Here is a 16,916-nt window from a genome sequence, read left to right as displayed (position 1 = left end):
TTTTCTGGCTCTAGGAAGAATGAGTCCAGTTTAATGTTTATGATTCTTTTTTTTAAAAAAAAAGAAATTATTTTTTCAGGTAATACTTAGAATTTGTAGTCAATGATTTAAATAAATTTAATTAATGGTTGGTACACTATATCTAATTAACCTGCCCTATATCTAATTCTGTATATATATTTTTTTCTGGCTCTAGGATGAATGAGTCCAGTTTAATGTTTTTGATATTTTTTTTAAAAAAATATATGTTCAGTTGATACTTAAGATATGTAGTCAATGATTTAAATAAATTTAATTAATGATTAGTTCACTATATCTAATTAACCTGTCCTGTTGTCATTTATTTTCAGTCAAATTATTAAGCACTGCTTATGTCTGTTCATTATCAACCAGGAAATTTCTTTGAAGTGACATGTTCTTGGAATTTGAAAAAGGTCGTCGATATGTGCACGAGGAAAAACAAATTAAGATAGTCGTATATATATCACCGAATAAAAGAGTCTACGCTTAAAAGTAATACGTACAAACAAATAATATAAAATTATTTATTTCATCTTTAGCCAATCATTTAATATATATAAAAAGAAGAAGAGATAGCGTAGTTTTATTAATTTGTTGAACGCAATTTTATTTTTTGAGAAAATTTTAAATAAAGCCGGTTCATTACTATAGATCATGAACCAAATCAAGTATAAAAACACATTTTAATGTGCACATAAATCATTACAAAAAAATGTTTTTCTTGCTTCTATTAAAAATCTCTCTTTTTTCTGGATTTAATTTAATAAAATAATCAAATATATTTTTATCTTAATATTAAAAAAAATCATTTTAAAATTATTTTTAATCAAATTATGTTTTTTCAGGTTATATAAATTACTTATAGACTCGTAAAGTCAACCAAATTATATCAAATTAATTTTCACATGATTTAAATTTTTTTTTGTTAAAAAAAATATTAGTAATATTTGAATATTTCTTTATATTTATTAAAAAAGGTTAATGATCTAGTGTAGTTTCTATTTGATTTAAGATACATCACAACATAATTATATAACTTTATAACTTTAAATGGATTGTTCGATGATTCATAACTTTATACATCATGATTCATAACTTTAAATTGTTTATCTTTAAAATCATTTGAATAAAAAACTCAATCATGATTAACATATAAACTAATAAAAAAAATACCTTTTACTATAAAATAAAAAATTAAATAAGAAAAGGAAGCACAAGTACATGCCAACCGTCCTTCATTTTAAAAGGAAAATCACTGATTAGAAAAATACTTTTAACTAGACCACCATTCAGTTGCCATGTTGTTTTCAAAGCAAAACCGATGTTATGTGGATGTGGTACAAGATAGTGGTAATTATTATTATTATTTTTGAATGGATTCAAATTTTTATTATATATTTTTTAAATTTTATTTATGATACCGATATAATATGTATATAAAAATATAAAAAATTAAATTTAAAATTAAAAAAATTAATTTTTTTTTTTAAATCAGGTCTCACTGCAATTTCAAAGACCCCTCTAGACTCATTCCAAAACAGGTAACTTTCATGGCTCAATGTGCTGTAAAATTTTGTAAACGGAAAAAACTAAAATAACATTAAATCATATAGGTGACATCTTCAAATAGATGCCTTTTATTTCCACTGAGAAACAAATATTAGTAAAAAAAAAAAAAAGTTTTCCTAGCATTTCTTAATTAACAAATTTATGTTTTTAGGTTCAATGGTCAAGTTATCATTATAATCAGTTTCCATATATCAAAATGAAGTTTATTTCTAATTAGATTTTGAACAGGTTATTTCCTCTCTCTTTTTTGTGTAAGTTTTCTTTGAATTTGACTAAATTGTAAATTGGAAAACAAATCAAATCACCATGATCCATAGCAGTGCAATGCTAGCTTATTGCCATGTCAGTGTTGCTTGGACAGAATAAAGAAATAGAAATCTTTTTATCATGTTTTGAAAACTCTTAGCGAAGTTGAAAATCTACTACGAAATTATAATGACGTTTTTAGCTTTACTGTTTTGGTGAAACTTTCTAAACACAGGGAAAATTTTCTGAGACTGGGTTAGCTGAATGAAGAAAGGCAACAGATGTGACGTCTGCTGGTAATAATCTTCAACAAATTAGTGCCACATGCTTTGCAAGTGAGACAGGCAATCTTCAATTGAAGCTAGACAAATAATTTGATGTTCCTGACCTTCAAGTTCAAAAATGCACGGTGGAAGAGCACATTTGATATCGTCAAATTCCCAGAAACAACTATGGCAAACAAAACTCTTGTCACAAACGCATCTTGAGCAATGAGATGGTGGCTTTGCCAGCAGGTGAAGAGGGTGCAAGTGCCGCTTGATCTCCAGGGGTAGCTCAGCACACTTCTTCTGAAGAAAGAATTTGCCAAAAGTGCAACAATGGCTAGGACCCGACATTGCCTCCTCGCACACAGAGCACATAACTCCTTCACCATGATATTCTTGCTCTTCGTTCATAATCAATGGATGATGTATGTGGGCAAGTTGATGTGCCTGACAATCAACTTTAAATAAACACATTTTTTTTTTATTTTTTTTTTTAAGATTTGGGCCTCTAAATCCCTTCGTAGTTTTGAAATTAGATAAAAAAAGATGGAAGCTTATTCTTATTCTTATTCTTCTTAAGAAGAAAAATACCAAAAACATGAATTAACTTATTTTTTTCATGATATATCTTATTAAAGGACAAAGTTATCGAATGCCCTTGAGGTATTCGTTTAAATACATTTATTTATTATTAGATTGTGTTAAGGAAATAAAAATTAAATATTTGAATGAAAATACTTGATATCAGTTAGATAAGTGTTATTTTATATTTTCTATGCATTTAAAATAAAATCTATAACAAAAATGTAAAAGCAGAATTTGTGGAGAACTTCCTGCTACGCTAAAAAAATGGTGGAAGGTCAGACATCTTTGTCACTATGAAGGCTCAAAGAAACAACAAACTACCTTCACAGTTTTAAAAGAATATGATTGAAGATGAAATAGCATCTGAACAATATTGTTCAGAAAAAAATAGCATCTTTTATTGTTCAGAAAGAAACAGAGAAACAAAAGAGTGATCTGATATGCGAAAATAAAAACAGAGATAATGAGTACGAAGCTAACCATTCACAGTGGAATAGGGCTACGCCACAAGTATAGCCAACAATCCAATTACCATAATGACATCAAGCATTGCACTCTTTGCCTGTGGACGATAAAACTGCAGTTAGGATCAGTACATTCAAGGGCCAAGTCATCGCAAGGCTCACCACAAGTATCGCATGCCTGCGAACGATAATCCTCTGTCTTGACGACCAAAGCAAGAGGGTGAGGGTGATTAGGATATGTGCGAACCCCCCCTGGCTTGACATATGGGTATTTCCCGAGAGCACATTCTGGATGAGCATCGAAGTCGCATTCCTCACAACGGTAGAACCAGAGCTTCGGGTCTCTATCTTTTTCACAAATTATGCAGGAAGGCTGGTAGTTATTTTCATTAATGTAGGTGAGGAAGAGAGGATGATCATCATACTCGTGTCTTGCTTTGTATGGCAGTGTAGCACATTTCATACCCAGCTTGAAATCGCAACGCGCACATTTTAAAAATACCTTTGATTCTTCACTGACACAACAGCCACTGCAATGCGGAATATTCTCTCTGTCATCTGCAAGCAAAGGGGGAACCCCGCGACCTCCAATACGGCAACGGAGAATACTCTTTCTGTCCGCTGGAAGATAGAGGGGATGCTCATGACCTCCATGTTTAAAAGAATCTTTCAATATTGATTTGAAGCATCGGACATCAACGCAGAGTGGACATACATCACAAAAGTAGATGAGCCCACGAAAATATTGCTTGCACACACCACACTTGTGCAGATGATGTTCCCCTTGGTTCCATGAAAGAATCAGTTGGTTTTCGTGATATTGCCACTTTTTTTGCCTGGGTAATTCTATGCTGCAGGTTTTGTCAAGAAAGAAATTACAACTGGCACAACTATAAAATGGAGTTGAGATTGGTAACATGCACCCATCACACTTTAGATCATCATCAACCTTGTCAATAAGGATTAGGTTATGTCGATGACTGAAATGTTTGATCTCTACAATTATTCTCTCTTCTCCATGCTTGATCTCAAGGACAATGCGAAAGCTAGGTTTCATGAGTTGATCATCAACAACCACACTTTGCTCTTCTTCGTTTTCTCCTGCAATCTCTGTTGCAGAATCGCCATATTCTCTACTACAATCCACGTGTGCAACGAAGTCACAGTCTGGGCAATAGTAAACTCCGTAATTTGAGTCAACTTCCCGACGGCAAATTCCACAGTACTTGTTTATAGATTCGATGCATTGTTGAGGATGATAGGCGTGGATGATTCGGGGATGATGGTGCAGTGCTGTTTTAAGGGTGCGTGGCAATGAAATGCATTCTTCATGGACCACGAGTTGGCACATAGGGCACCCGAATGGGAAGCCATCTCCATCTGTGCAGCATGCATTGCAAGTGAAGGAGATTGATTTTAGTGAAAGTGGATTCAGTAGTCGTCTAAAGTGATTCTGATCAGCTGCATCAAGGCACGGTGGAAAAGCACATTTGATATGGAGGGTGAATTCACAAACAAAACAACAGTATACAAAATTCTCATAGCAAGTTTCGTTGCAAAAATCACACATCGTATCATGATTTGGCAGTAGAACAAGAGGGTGTTCTGGATGCAAGTGCCTCTTGATCTCCGGGGGTAGCTCAGCACACTTCTTGTGAAGAAAGACGTTGCGAGAAGTGCAACTATAGCTAGGACCAGACATTGGTTCCTTGCACAAAGAGCACACAACTCCTGCACCATGATATTCTTGCTCTTCATTCAAAATCAATGGATGATCCTTGTGGGCAAATTGATGTGCCTGACTATCAGCATCAGAAAAACCCGGTTGAAAAGCACATTTGATATCAAGATCAAATTCACAGAAAGAACAATGGTAAACAAAACTGTTGCAAGTTTTGTCGCACCGATCACAAACGCATCCTGTGTAATGAGATGGTGGCTTTGCCAGTAGATGTAGAGGGTGTCTAGGATGAATGCGCCGCTTGATCTCACGGGGCAGCTCGGCGCATTGCTTGTGAAGAAAGAAGTAGCAACAGGTACAACTGTAGCAAGGACCCCATATTGGTCCCTCGCATCCAGAGCAAATAACTAGTTCACAGCTATATTCGAGAACTTGATTAATGAGGATCAATGGATGATCTGGGTGGCTAAAATGTTCAACCTCCATGTCTCTGTCTCTCTCAGACGACAGAGCAGGAAATGAGGGTTGTTGAGCCAAGGCAAGACCAAGGTAGGCCAAATCGAAGCTGCCGAATATATATGTTAACGAAATGGAAAGGCAAATAAACGTTAAGCGCTACTAGTATTCAATACCTCACCTTCTGAACGGAAACTTGACCTCTTCACCGACGACGGCTACTTAAATAATTACAGCTGCTTACTGCTACATTACAGATCCACCAACGAGATCCAGAACACAGTGATTTCCCATTAAGATCGGATACCAAAATTCAAAGAAGCCCGAAAAGGAAGGAAGGGTGTTATCTGTAAGGAGGAGGTGGGAAGAAGATCATGAGGAAAGCTACAGCTCCTCTATTCGTGCGGATGAGACTGTTCAAGCATGTGAATAAGAAGACACTTTTCCCTTTCTTTTCTGGTTGGAGAAGAAGACTCGTTGACTTGAGGTGGGTCTCCTCAACTTCTTGTTACTGGATTGGTCCATTACTTATTATTCTATTGGATTGATAAATTATTTTGCTGGTAGCAGGATGAAGATCAAAGGACGTCGAATGGATTTATTATGTAGATAAGCATATGTGAAAGGGAATAATATCAGTTTTGTTCTCTGCTCGGATTTGAAATGGGCCTCAAGACATGAACAAGGAATTCTTATGAACAAGAAATGGGCCACAATAATTACAATTGGGCTTGGCATTATCAAGCAAACCTATTATTGGCCTGAAAACATTGAAGTGGCATTAGACTTGACCTATGAGAGAGATGACATCAAATAATTGGCAAATAATATGCTGGGGTGAAATTATTTTTTTTAAATAAAATATTAACTAGATATTATCAATGTTTTTTCTAAAATAATATTATTAATATTTTTTCTAAAAAATTAACTAGATTTGAAATGGGCCTCACTTCCAGCCTTAAGACATGAGCAAGGAATTCTTATGACAAAAATAGTTTTTTTACTCCCTCCATGATAATTACTTGGATTTGTAGGCGGGCTGTCATTCAATTGGGCTTGGTGTTACCAACTTTAAAAATAATTTAAATAATTAATAAAAATATAATTTAATTTTTAAAAAATATTATTTTTTTTAATTTTTTTGTTAATGTTAATATTAATATTAATAATTATTATTATTGATGATGATAATAAAAACAAAAACAAACAAGCCATATAGTCTATTTTAGCCTTGAAAATACCAAAACGAAATGATGCTTAACAGGGCAGCACCATTTGCCTAGCTAGTCTATTGGATGGTTTTTTTTTTTTTTCCTTCACTTATTCAGTTTTGGCATTTTATTATCTAATCGTCTCATCACAAATAATTAGCATACAAGATGGTGATCCTTTAAATCTTCAATTTTTGACATAGCAACAACAAGAATTCCATTCTCTAAGTTTACTTAGGTTATTTTTATAAATGTTATTTTTTAAAGTATTTTTTACTTGAAAATATATTAAAATAATTTTTTTATTTTTTAAAATTTATTATTAATATCAATACATTAAAATAATTTAAAAATATTAAAATAAAATAAAATAAAATTTTAATGAAAAACATGTTGAATTTCAGTGACAAATATATACTAAGATTTTGATCACGATAATAGTTCATGGTGATGATGGGAAAAGAAAGGGTTTTTTAATTATGGGTTTCCTGTATTATGGGTTAGGCTAGCTTTTTCAAACCTGGCTTAATTTCCCAAGCCTTTCAAAGAGATTAGACCTGGCCCACGTTGGTAAAATAGGGTTTGGATTAAAATAAAACAGGCCGAGCTATAGGTGTTAGCTATAGATAAGGGTTAGTAGGGGTGAGCAAAAAAATCGAGAAACCGAGTAAACCGAGAAAACCGAGAAAAAAAAATCAAAAAAACTGAACCGAAAAAAAAAACCGATTAAACCAATTATTTTTTTTGTAAAAATTTCCGGTTCGGTTCGGTTTCGGTTTCTGAAACCTGAAACCGGAAAAACCCCAACCGAACCGAACCGGCTCGATTTAAGGGGTACTATAAATAGGAAGAAAAAAAACTTAACCCTAGACCTAGACACTCTCACTCCAGCGACTCCTTGCAGCCGCTCCCTCATCCTCACACAACTCACACTTTCACTCACTCTGCAACAAAATCAAGTTAATCCATCTTCGATTCTTCATCCATATCCCTCTCTGGCTCTCTCACACCAGGTATGATTTTTTTTTTTCTGTCAATTTCTTTTTTCTAACTCTGTTCAGGGAATAGTACGAGGAAAGTTAGATCAGCTGCGAAGGTGCTTTGAGGTCTGTGAATGAATGTGCCATCAGCTTGCCTTCAGCTGTATTCTACTATATCTTTTTACCGTTCTCAAACATTTTAAAGCTTATATGTCTTCTTTTTTAATTGATGTGTAGGTCCAATTTGCTGTCGGTAGGGATCTGAGGCCTGGACAACTTGGGAATATGTTACAAACACTATCAAACTGGTATCGTCTTTAGTTGACTAGCATTGTCATATTCTCTTAGATTATTTTGTGTTGTATGCCTGGCTGCAAAATGCCCCAACCCATATGGATTTGGGAACTGTTACTCTATTTTTATTCATTAAATACAATAATCTGCTTTAAAACCCTTTGTGCATGGAAGACCTGAATATTTGAACATGTTGGAGCATTCCATAGTTGCCTGGTAAAGTTACTTGATTCTTCATGTCCCCTGGGTAATTTTTTTCTAACATGTTCCTCCGACAATTTATCAGTCTATTTTGACTAGTTTTTCAATTTCAAGTTAATTTGTTATCATGTGTGACCTTGGACATTCTGCTGTTAGATGACAGGTCTTGACACTAGCCTTTAAATAATAATGAAAGTTTCTTTCCAACTCCTTTAATGTTTTATTTTCTTGCCTCCTGTTTTGCAAGAGTACTAATGAGACACAAGCCATTTGGTATATTGCGTTGAATTCATATCAAAGAAGGAAAATGAAGATTTTAGACATTGAGTTGGATGTCAGTTAGAGTGCATGTCTATAGATACATGCGAGGTTTTTTTGCATTGACAAACTGTTGTGTGATTTGATTTTGTGGTGATGTTATACCATATTCGAAATCAATTGCAAATTAATTTTGGTGCTTTCCACTATATTTACTTTCAATTTATCAACTTTTATGTGGTAGATTTCTTCCCACTGGCCACTGAATGCTATTGCTTGCAATTTGGTGAGGTTTCTCCATCTGTATGCATTCGACTTTGTGAGGCAAAGATGGGGAAGAAATGACCACCCAGGTTTGAAACACAGGACTAGGATATTGCCTTAATGCTTTCCATTTTGTTTTTTGTTTTTGCATGATATTTAAGTTTTTATTAGTTTGATAGTCTCTTTGAATTTATCAAGGTTAAAAAGGCTTGATAAATGATCTTGAAACTTACAGAAACCTTGAGTTAGGTAAATTTTTTTTGAAACTTGCACCTTTTATTTTTTAATTTATTAATTAAATTGTTTGCAATCATCTAACATGTCTAATTTTTTATTTTGTAGAATTTGATGGAAAGTTACATGTAGCATCGGATGATAATTAGTTCAGAAGTTACTTTGATGGTAAAATACTACTTTTTATTTTTACATATTCTAATTTATTTTATCATGTTATAATTTTAGATCTTGATTTCCAGGTTTTGATGTCAATGGTATTACGGAATCAAAGTGCAATGTTCTTGTCATCTAGATGTGCTTTTTGATTGGGATGATGTGCACAATGAAGATTTATATTTTTGCATGAAGTGTTTTATTTTTTATGGCAATGTTATTTGTTGTTTTTTTTTTAAACCCTTTTGAAGGTAAAGTTTTGTAATTTTAATTTTAATTTGGAGTGTGCTATTTAAACTTTGATGCATGAGGAGTCCAAACTCTAAAACACAAATATTAGAAAGACTCAGCAATATATTAAACACAATATTAGCACTAATAATTTAATATATGAATATTTAGTGATAAAAATATTAAATATATTATAGAATTTTGTAACAAAATTAGATAATAGTTTCATTAATTACAAGCCTATCAGAAAGCCCATCAAAAAATCCATTAGAAAGCCCAAAAAAGCCCCAAAAAAATTATACAGGTTTTCCGGTTTTTCTGTTAAAAAAACCGAACCGAACCGAAACCGGTCGGTTTGAAATGGTTCCGGTTCAGTTTCGGTTTGAATTTTTAAGTTTTTCAAATTTCGATTTTGGTTAGTTTTTTAGATAAAAACCGAACTGAACCGGTTTTGCTCACCCCTAAGGGTTAGTGACGTAGGGAAAAAAAAGAAAGGCAAGAGATAACTACCACAACCATAGTTTTAAGACCCGGCCCGGTGGTCGGCCCGGTCCAAGGCCCGGGTTCCGGGTTTTGACCGGGTCGGCCGGGTCAAAAATTTATTTTTTAATTTTTTTTTAAAAAATCAAAACGACGTCGTTTTAGCAAAAAAAAAACAAAAAAAAATAAAAGTCAACGGGTTTGGGGTCGGGTGTTGACCGGGTCTTGCCGGGTCAACCGAGTTCCGGGTCGACCCGCTGGGTCGGCCGGGTCTGGTCGGGTCAATTCCCAAGCGGATTTTTACCTTCATCCGGACCGGTTCCATGCCCGGGTCGGCCGGGTCCCGGGTCAACCCGCCGGGCCGGTCCGGGTTTTAAAACTATGACCACAACCATAGTTTGGTTTTGGCTAGAAAAAAAATATAAACAAATCTTTATAAAACTATGTTAACGCAGGTTGATTCTAATCAATTCAACATGTTTTTATCTTAATTTTAAAAAAAATACATTATCTTGAAATTTTTTTAGTTAAATTATGTTTTTTTGAGTTATATGGGTTGTTTTTAGACCCGCAAAGTCAATCAAATTATATCGGTTCAACTCTCACATGATTTAGATTATTTTCGCTAGAAAACAAATAATAGTAATATCTGAATATTTTTTTATATTTATAAAAAAATTTAACTTGACCCATATTATAACACATATCAATAATCTAGTATAGTTTTTATTTAATTTAAGACACGCCACAACATAACTATATAACTTTAAATGGAATGTTCTATGGTTTATAAATTTAAATTGTTTATCTATAAAATCATTTAAATAAAAAAACTCAATCTTGGTTAACATATAAACTAATAAAAAAAATATCTTTTAGTCTGAAAAAAAGGAAAAAAGAAAGAAAGAAAAGAAGCACAAGTGGACGACAACTATCTTCATTTCAAAAGAAAAACTACTAATTATGAAAATGCGTTTAACTGGACACCATTCAGTTCTCATGCTGTTTTCAAATCAAAACCGATGCTACGTGGATTTGGGACTCACAGTGATAAAAATTATTTTTTAAAATATTTTTTTGGTAAATTAAAATATATTTTATATTTTTTAAAATTTATTTTTGATACTAACATATATAAAAATATATATAAAAAATAAAAGTTTTTATAATCACGGTCTAACTACAAATCCAAATACCCCGTTAGATTCATTACTAAACAGGTCACTTTCATGGCTCAATGTGCCGTAAAATCTTGTAGGTAACATCTTCAGATAGATGCTTTTTGTTTTTTTCACTGATAAACAAATCTTAGTAAAAAAAAGTTTTCCTAACATTTCTTAAATAACAAATTAATTTTTGTAGGTTTCAATGGTCAAGTTATCATTATAATCAGTTTCCATATATCAAAATGAAGTTTATTTCTAATTAGATTTTGAACAGGTTACTTCCTTTTTTGTGTGTAAGTTTTCTTTGAATTTGACTAAATTGTAAATTGAAAAACAAATCAAATCGCCATGATCCATAGCAGTGCAATGCTAGCTTATTGCCATGTCAGTGTTGCTTGAACAGAATAAAAAAATAGAAATATTTTTATCATGTTTTGAAAACTCATAGCAAAGTTGAATATCTACTAGGAAATTGTAATGACATTTTTAGCAAACTGTTTTGGTGAAACTTTCTAAACACAGGGAAAATTTTGCGAGACTGGGTTAGCTGAATGAAGAAATGCAACAGATGTGACGTCTGCTGGTAATAATCTTCAACAAATCAGTGCCACATGCTTTGCAAGTGAGACAGGCAATCTTCAACTGAAGCTACTTTGCTAGACAAATAATTTGATGTTCCTGACCTTCAAGTTCAAAAATGCACAGTGGAAGAGCACATTTGATATCGTCAAATTCCCAGAAACAACAATGGCGAACAAAACTCTTGTCACAAACGCATCTTGAGCAATGAGATGGTGGCTTTGCCAGCAGGTGAAGAGGGTGCAAGTGCCTCCTCGCGCACAGAGCACATAACTCCTTCACCATGATATTCTTGCTCTTCGTTCATAATCAATGGATGATCTATGTGGGCAAGTTGATGTGCCTGACAATCAACTCTAAATAAACACAGTAGAAAATCCTCTGCATTTTCTGCGGGGCATAAATTGAAAAGGAGTTCATTTCACATGACGAAGTCCAAGTTCCTCTTAAACAAGGAATTCTTTCAAATCTCAAAATCATACTCATATATGTTGTTCTTACAAGCAACATATAAACTGAAAGCTGTGTTTATTTCACTTTAAAAAAGGTGCTCTCAAAGAAGGAAAACCTTTCAATCTAATAATCACCCATATGCCATTGAAATAGAGATTAAGGATTTTCTTGGATTAGATATTGCTCTGTCGTAGAAGGGGATCGTTATATCCCAACAACAGTGTATCCTTGATGTTCTTAAGGAGACTGGGATAAGTGATTGTAGGCTAGCAGACACTCCAATAGATCCCAATAAGAAACTTTAAGATGACAAGGAAGGTGATCTAGTGTGAATACAACACAGTATCAGAAGTCAGTGGGAGAGCTGATTTACTTATCACAAACATGATCTAATATTACATTTATTGTGAGTTTAGTGAGATAGTTTATGCGATCCCTGTACCTATCTTTACACGATAGTTTACACAATCAATCCTGAATAATAAGATGAGTAAAAAATTTGATTATTGAGGATTGCGGAAAAAGAGTTGATATTTTGGTATTTAAAAATATAAAGAAAACTCTGCTAAAATTTTTATTAATTATATATATAAAAAACTCCCTAACCTTAATTGAATTAACATGTTCTTGCTTTTTGTTTTGAATACAAATGATTGGTTTGCACTCACCCCATGCAAAACATCTTGAAGCTGATGCAGATTGGGCAGGTTTAGTCATTGATAGAGGATCCATATTAGAATATTGTACTTAAATCTGGGGAAATATGGTTACTTGGCAAAGTAAGAAACAAAATATGATTGTAAGAAGCAGCGCTTAAGTAGAATATAAGGTTATGAAAATGGAGTTTGTGAAATGTTATGGCTGAAAAGAATTCTTGAAGAAGTGTGAATGCCTATGAATATGCCAACGAAGTTGTATTATGACAATAAAGCTGTCATAAGCTGCCATAAGAACTCTTAATACCGAGAAGGCTGGGAATGTTGCCCGCACGTGCAAAAGGTTTGAGATTTTTAATTTGATACTTGTGAAATTGAAGCAACAACAATTTGAATTCGAGACAAGATTAATATATGATATTTTTTAAAATATAAGCAATCTTGTAAAGGGCATAATTTTTTTTATTTTTATCTTAATCCAACTCAAATTTTATTAGAAAAATTTAAAAGCTTTATTTTCTATAAAATTAGAATTTTGTAATCATTTAAAATCAACAAGACTTTCAAATAAAACCAAAAAAAATATCTAGACTTAATATTTTATTAGTTGATTTATAATTTTTTTTTCTATTTAGTTTTTTTTTTTTTTTTAGGATTTGAGCCTCTAAATCCCTTCGTGGTTTTGAAATTAGATAAACATAGGCTTATTCTTATTCTTATTCTTCTTAAGAAGAAAAATACCAAAAACATAAATTAACTTACTTTTTCATGAGATATCTTATTAAAGGACAAAGCTATGGAATGCCCTTGAGATATTCGTTTTAAATATTATTTAAATACATTTATTTATTATTAGATTGTGTTAAGGAAATAAAAATATTTGAATGAAAATAATTGATATCATTTAGATAAGTGTTATTTTTTATGAAAATATTTTTATGCATTTACAATAAAATCTATAACAAAAATGTAAAAGCAGAATTTATGGAGAGCTTCCTGCTAAGCGAAAAAAATGGTGGAAGGTCAGACATCTTCGTCACTTACGAAGGCACAAAGAAACAACAAACTACATTGACAGTTTTAATGAAATAGCATCTTTTATTGTTCAGTAAAAAAAAGAGAAAAAAAAGTGATCTGATAAGCGAAAATAGAAACAGAGATAATAAGTATGAAGCTAACCATTCACCCCAACAATCATAACCCAAAAATAAGAAAAAAGCCAACAAATGCAATCCAATTACAGTAATAAGTCAAAGCATTGCCATCTTTCCCTGTGGGCGATAAAATTGCAGTTAGGATCAGTACATTCAACGGCTAAGCCATCACAAGGTTCACCACAAATATCGCATGCCTGTGGACGATAATCCTGTGTCTTGTCGACCAAAGCAAGAGGGTGAAGGTGTTTAGGATATGTTATAACCACCCCTAGCTTGACGTATGGGTATTTCCCAAGAGCACATTCTGGATGAGCATCGAAGTCGCATTCCTCACAACGGTAGAACCAGAGCTTCGGGTCTCTATCTTTTTCACAAATTTGACAGACAAACTGGTAGTCATTTGGATCAAAATAGGTGAGGGAGAGAGGATGGTCATCATACTCGTGTCTTGCTTTGTATGGCAGTGTAGCACATTTCATACCCAGCTTGAAATCGCAAACCGCACATTTTAAAAATACCTTTGATTCTTCACTGACACAACAGCCACTGCAATGCGGAATATTCTCTCCGTCCAATGCAAGCAAAGGGGGAAACCTCTCACCCCCAATACGGCAACGGAGAATATTCTTTCTATCCGCTGGAAGATAAAGGGGATGCTCGTGACCTCCATGTTTAAAAGAATCTTTCAATATTGATTTGAAGCATCGGACAGCAATCTGGAGTACACATACATCACATCTGTACATGAGCCCACTACAATATTGAGCACACAAATGACAGTAGAACATACCGCGTTCCGATCGGTTCCATGAAAGAATCAGTTGGTTTGCGTGATATTGCCACTTTGTTTGCCTGGGTAATTCTATGCTACAGGTTTTGTCAAGAAAGAACTTACAATTGGCACAACTGTAAAATGGAGTTGAGATTGGTAACATGCACCCTTCACACTTTAGATCATCATCAACCTTATCAGTAAGGATTAGGTTATGTTGATGACTGAAATGTTTGATCTCTTCAATTATTCTCTCCTCTCCATACTTGATCTCACGGACAACGCGAAAGCTAGGTTCCATGAATTGATCATCAACAGCCACACTTTGCTCTTCTTCGTTTTCTCCTCCAGTCTCTGTTGCAGAATCGCCATATTCTCTGCTACAATTCACGTGTGCAACAAAGTCACAGTCTGGGCAGTAGTAAACTCCGTATTCTGTGTCAACTTCCCGACGGCAAATTCCACAGTACTTGTTTATAGATTCGATGCATTGTTGAAGTTGGTATGTGTGGATGATTCGGGGATGATGGTGCAGTGCTGTTTTAAGGGTGCCTGGCAATGAAATGCATTCTTCGTGGACCACGAGTTGGCACATGGTGCACATGAATGGGGTGCCATATCCATCTGTGCCGCATGCATTGCAAGTGAAGGAGATTGATTTGAATGAACGTGCATTCAGTAGGCGTCTAAATCGATGCCCCTGATCCTGATCAGCTGCATAAACGCACGGTGGAAAAGCACATTTGATATGGAGGTTGAATTCGCACACAAAACAGCAGTAAACAAAACTCTCATAGCAAGTTTCGTTGCAAAAATCACACATCGTATCATGATTTGGCAGTAGACGAAGAGGGTGTTCTGGATGAATATGCCGCTTGATCTCTGAGGGTAGCTCAGCACACTTCTTGTGAAGACAGAAGTTGCAAGAAGTGCAACTATAGCTAGGACCCGACATTGGTTCCTTGCACACGGAGCACTTTACTCCTTCACCATGATATTCTTGCTCTTCATTCAAAATCAATGGGTGATCCTTGTGGGCAAATTGATGTGCCTGACTATCAACTTCCAAAAAACCCGGTGGAAAAGCACATTTGATATCTAGATCAAACTTAGAGAAAGAACAATGGTAAACAAAACAGTTGAAACTTTTGTCGCACCGATCACAACGGTATCCTCCTTCATATGGTGGCTTTGCCAGTAGATGGAGAGGGTGTCTAGGATGAATGCGCCGCTTGATCTCACGGGGCAGCTCGGCGCATGTCTTATGAAGAAAGAAGTAGCAAGAGGTGCAACTGTAGCAAGGACCCCATATAGGTCCCTCGCATCCAGAGCAAATAACTAGTTCACAACTATATTCGAGAACTTGATTAATGAGGATCAATGGATGATCTGGGTGGCTAAAATGGTCAACCTCTATGTCTCTGTCTCTCTCAGAGGACAGAGCAGGAAATGAGGGGTGTTGAGCCGAGGTAAGACTTAGGTAGGCCAGATTGAAGCTGCCGAATATATATGTTATCGATATGGAAAGGCAAATAAAAGTTGAGTGCTACTATTATTCAATACCTCACCATCTGAACTGAAACTTGACCTCTTCACCGACGACGGCTAATTAAATAATTACAGCTGCTTACTGCTACATTACAGATCAACCAACGAGATCCAGAACACAATGATTTCCCATTAAGATCGGATACCAAAATTCAAAGAAGCCCGAAAAGGAAGGAAGGGTGTTATCTGTAAGGAGGAGGTGGGAAGAAGATCATAAGGAAAGTTACTTCTATTTGTGCAGATGATATTAGATAAGCATGTGAATAAGAAGACACTTTCCCCTTTCTTTTCTGGTTGGAGTAGAAGACTCGTTGACTTGAGCTGGGTCTCGTCAACTTCTTGTTACTGGATCATGCCCATTGCTTAGTATTCTATTGGATTGGTCCATTGCTTAGTTAATGGATCGTGTCCATATAATAAGTTATTAATGAAATAAAAAATAGTATTTCAAGTTTATTTCAAGACAATAAGAGATTGAGAACTAACTCTCTAAAAATACACTTATATTTTTAAGGGGTTGGATGACCTATCATCCACCTCTTCTTTTAAAAAAAAAATATTATAGGTTTTGTTTAACAAAACTATATGTTACTGCCCCACACTATTCTTAATGTAAAAAACATAATTTTCAAATATTATAAATGATTAGTTGACAAGAGGGGTGTAAAAATACAATTATTTTGCTGGTAGCAGGATGAAGATCAAAGGACGTCGAATGGATTTATTATGTAGATAAGCATATGTGAAAGGGAATAATATCAGTTTGGTTCTCTGCTCGAATTTGAAATGGGCCTCAAGACATGAACAAGGGATTCATGAACAAGAAATGAGCCGAAGTAATTAAAATTGGGCTTGGCATTATCAAGCAAACCAATCATCGGCCTGAAAACATTGAAGGGGCCTTAGACTTGACCTATGTGAGAGATGACATAAACTAATTGGCAAATAATATGCTGGGGTGAAATTAATTTTTTTTAAATAAAAAATT

General features: G+C 34.3%; 2 protein-coding genes and 1 long non-coding RNA gene across 5 annotated transcripts; 1 reads left to right on the top strand and 2 right to left on the bottom strand.

The window, feature by feature from the left end:
* Positions 1-1,528: 1,528 nt before the first annotated feature.
* On the bottom strand, positions 1,529-5,877 carry LOC118051331 (uncharacterized). Of its 2 annotated transcripts, none has more exons than XM_073405239.1 (2): positions 3,168-5,877; positions 1,529-2,549 (listed from the first exon to the last, which is right to left on the bottom strand). In XM_073405239.1, the coding sequence occupies exon 1, from the start codon at positions 5,316-5,318 to the stop codon at positions 3,216-3,218; it is 2,103 nt and encodes a 700-aa protein (XP_073261340.1). In that variant the 5' UTR covers positions 5,319-5,877; the 3' UTR covers positions 1,529-2,549; positions 3,168-3,215. The 2 variants fall into 2 exon arrangements, with proteins under 2 accessions (XP_073261340.1, XP_034917839.1); XM_035061948.2 differs by lacking the exon at positions 1,529-2,549 and having other exon boundaries at positions 2,996-5,397; positions 5,470-5,877.
* A 1,477-nt stretch (positions 5,878-7,354) lies between these two features.
* On the top strand, positions 7,355-9,097 carry LOC118052577 (uncharacterized). Of its 2 annotated transcripts, none has more exons than XR_004688214.2 (4): positions 7,355-7,512; positions 7,717-8,745; positions 8,839-8,898; positions 8,973-9,097. It is a non-coding gene; the product is annotated as an uncharacterized lncRNA (long non-coding RNA). The 2 variants fall into 2 exon arrangements; XR_004688213.2 differs by having other exon boundaries at positions 7,360-7,605.
* A 4,398-nt stretch (positions 9,098-13,495) lies between these two features.
* On the bottom strand, positions 13,496-16,316 carry LOC118052591 (uncharacterized). Its single transcript, XM_073405410.1, has 2 exons — positions 16,275-16,316; positions 13,496-15,926 (listed from the first exon to the last, which is right to left on the bottom strand). Exons 1-2 carry the CDS (start codon positions 16,314-16,316, stop codon positions 13,689-13,691), a joined length of 2,280 nt encoding a protein of 759 aa, XP_073261511.1. The 3' UTR covers positions 13,496-13,688.
* Between the last annotated feature and the right edge of the window lie 600 nt (positions 16,317-16,916).

Source organism: Populus alba, chromosome 16 (genome assembly GCF_005239225.2).
Source record: "Populus alba chromosome 16, ASM523922v2, whole genome shotgun sequence".
Lineage (NCBI taxonomy): Eukaryota > Viridiplantae > Streptophyta > Magnoliopsida > Malpighiales > Salicaceae > Populus > Populus alba.
The sequence above is the reverse complement of the archived record's forward strand: the minus strand, read 5'-3'. Positions and strand labels throughout refer to the sequence as shown.

Bases quoted from the DNA above. Each gene is read 5' to 3' on its own strand.
- LOC118051331 (XM_073405239.1), bottom strand. From the start codon at position 5,318: ATGGAGGTTGAACATTTTAGCCACCCAGATCATCCATTGATCCTCATT.
- LOC118052591 (XM_073405410.1), bottom strand. From the start codon at position 16,316: ATGGACCAATCCAATAGAATACTAAGCAATGGGCATGATCCA. The intron at 15,927-16,274 runs GTAACAAGAAGT...GAATAATAGTAG, and splicing joins TAAGCAATGGGCATGATCCA to CACTCAACTTTTATTTGCCT.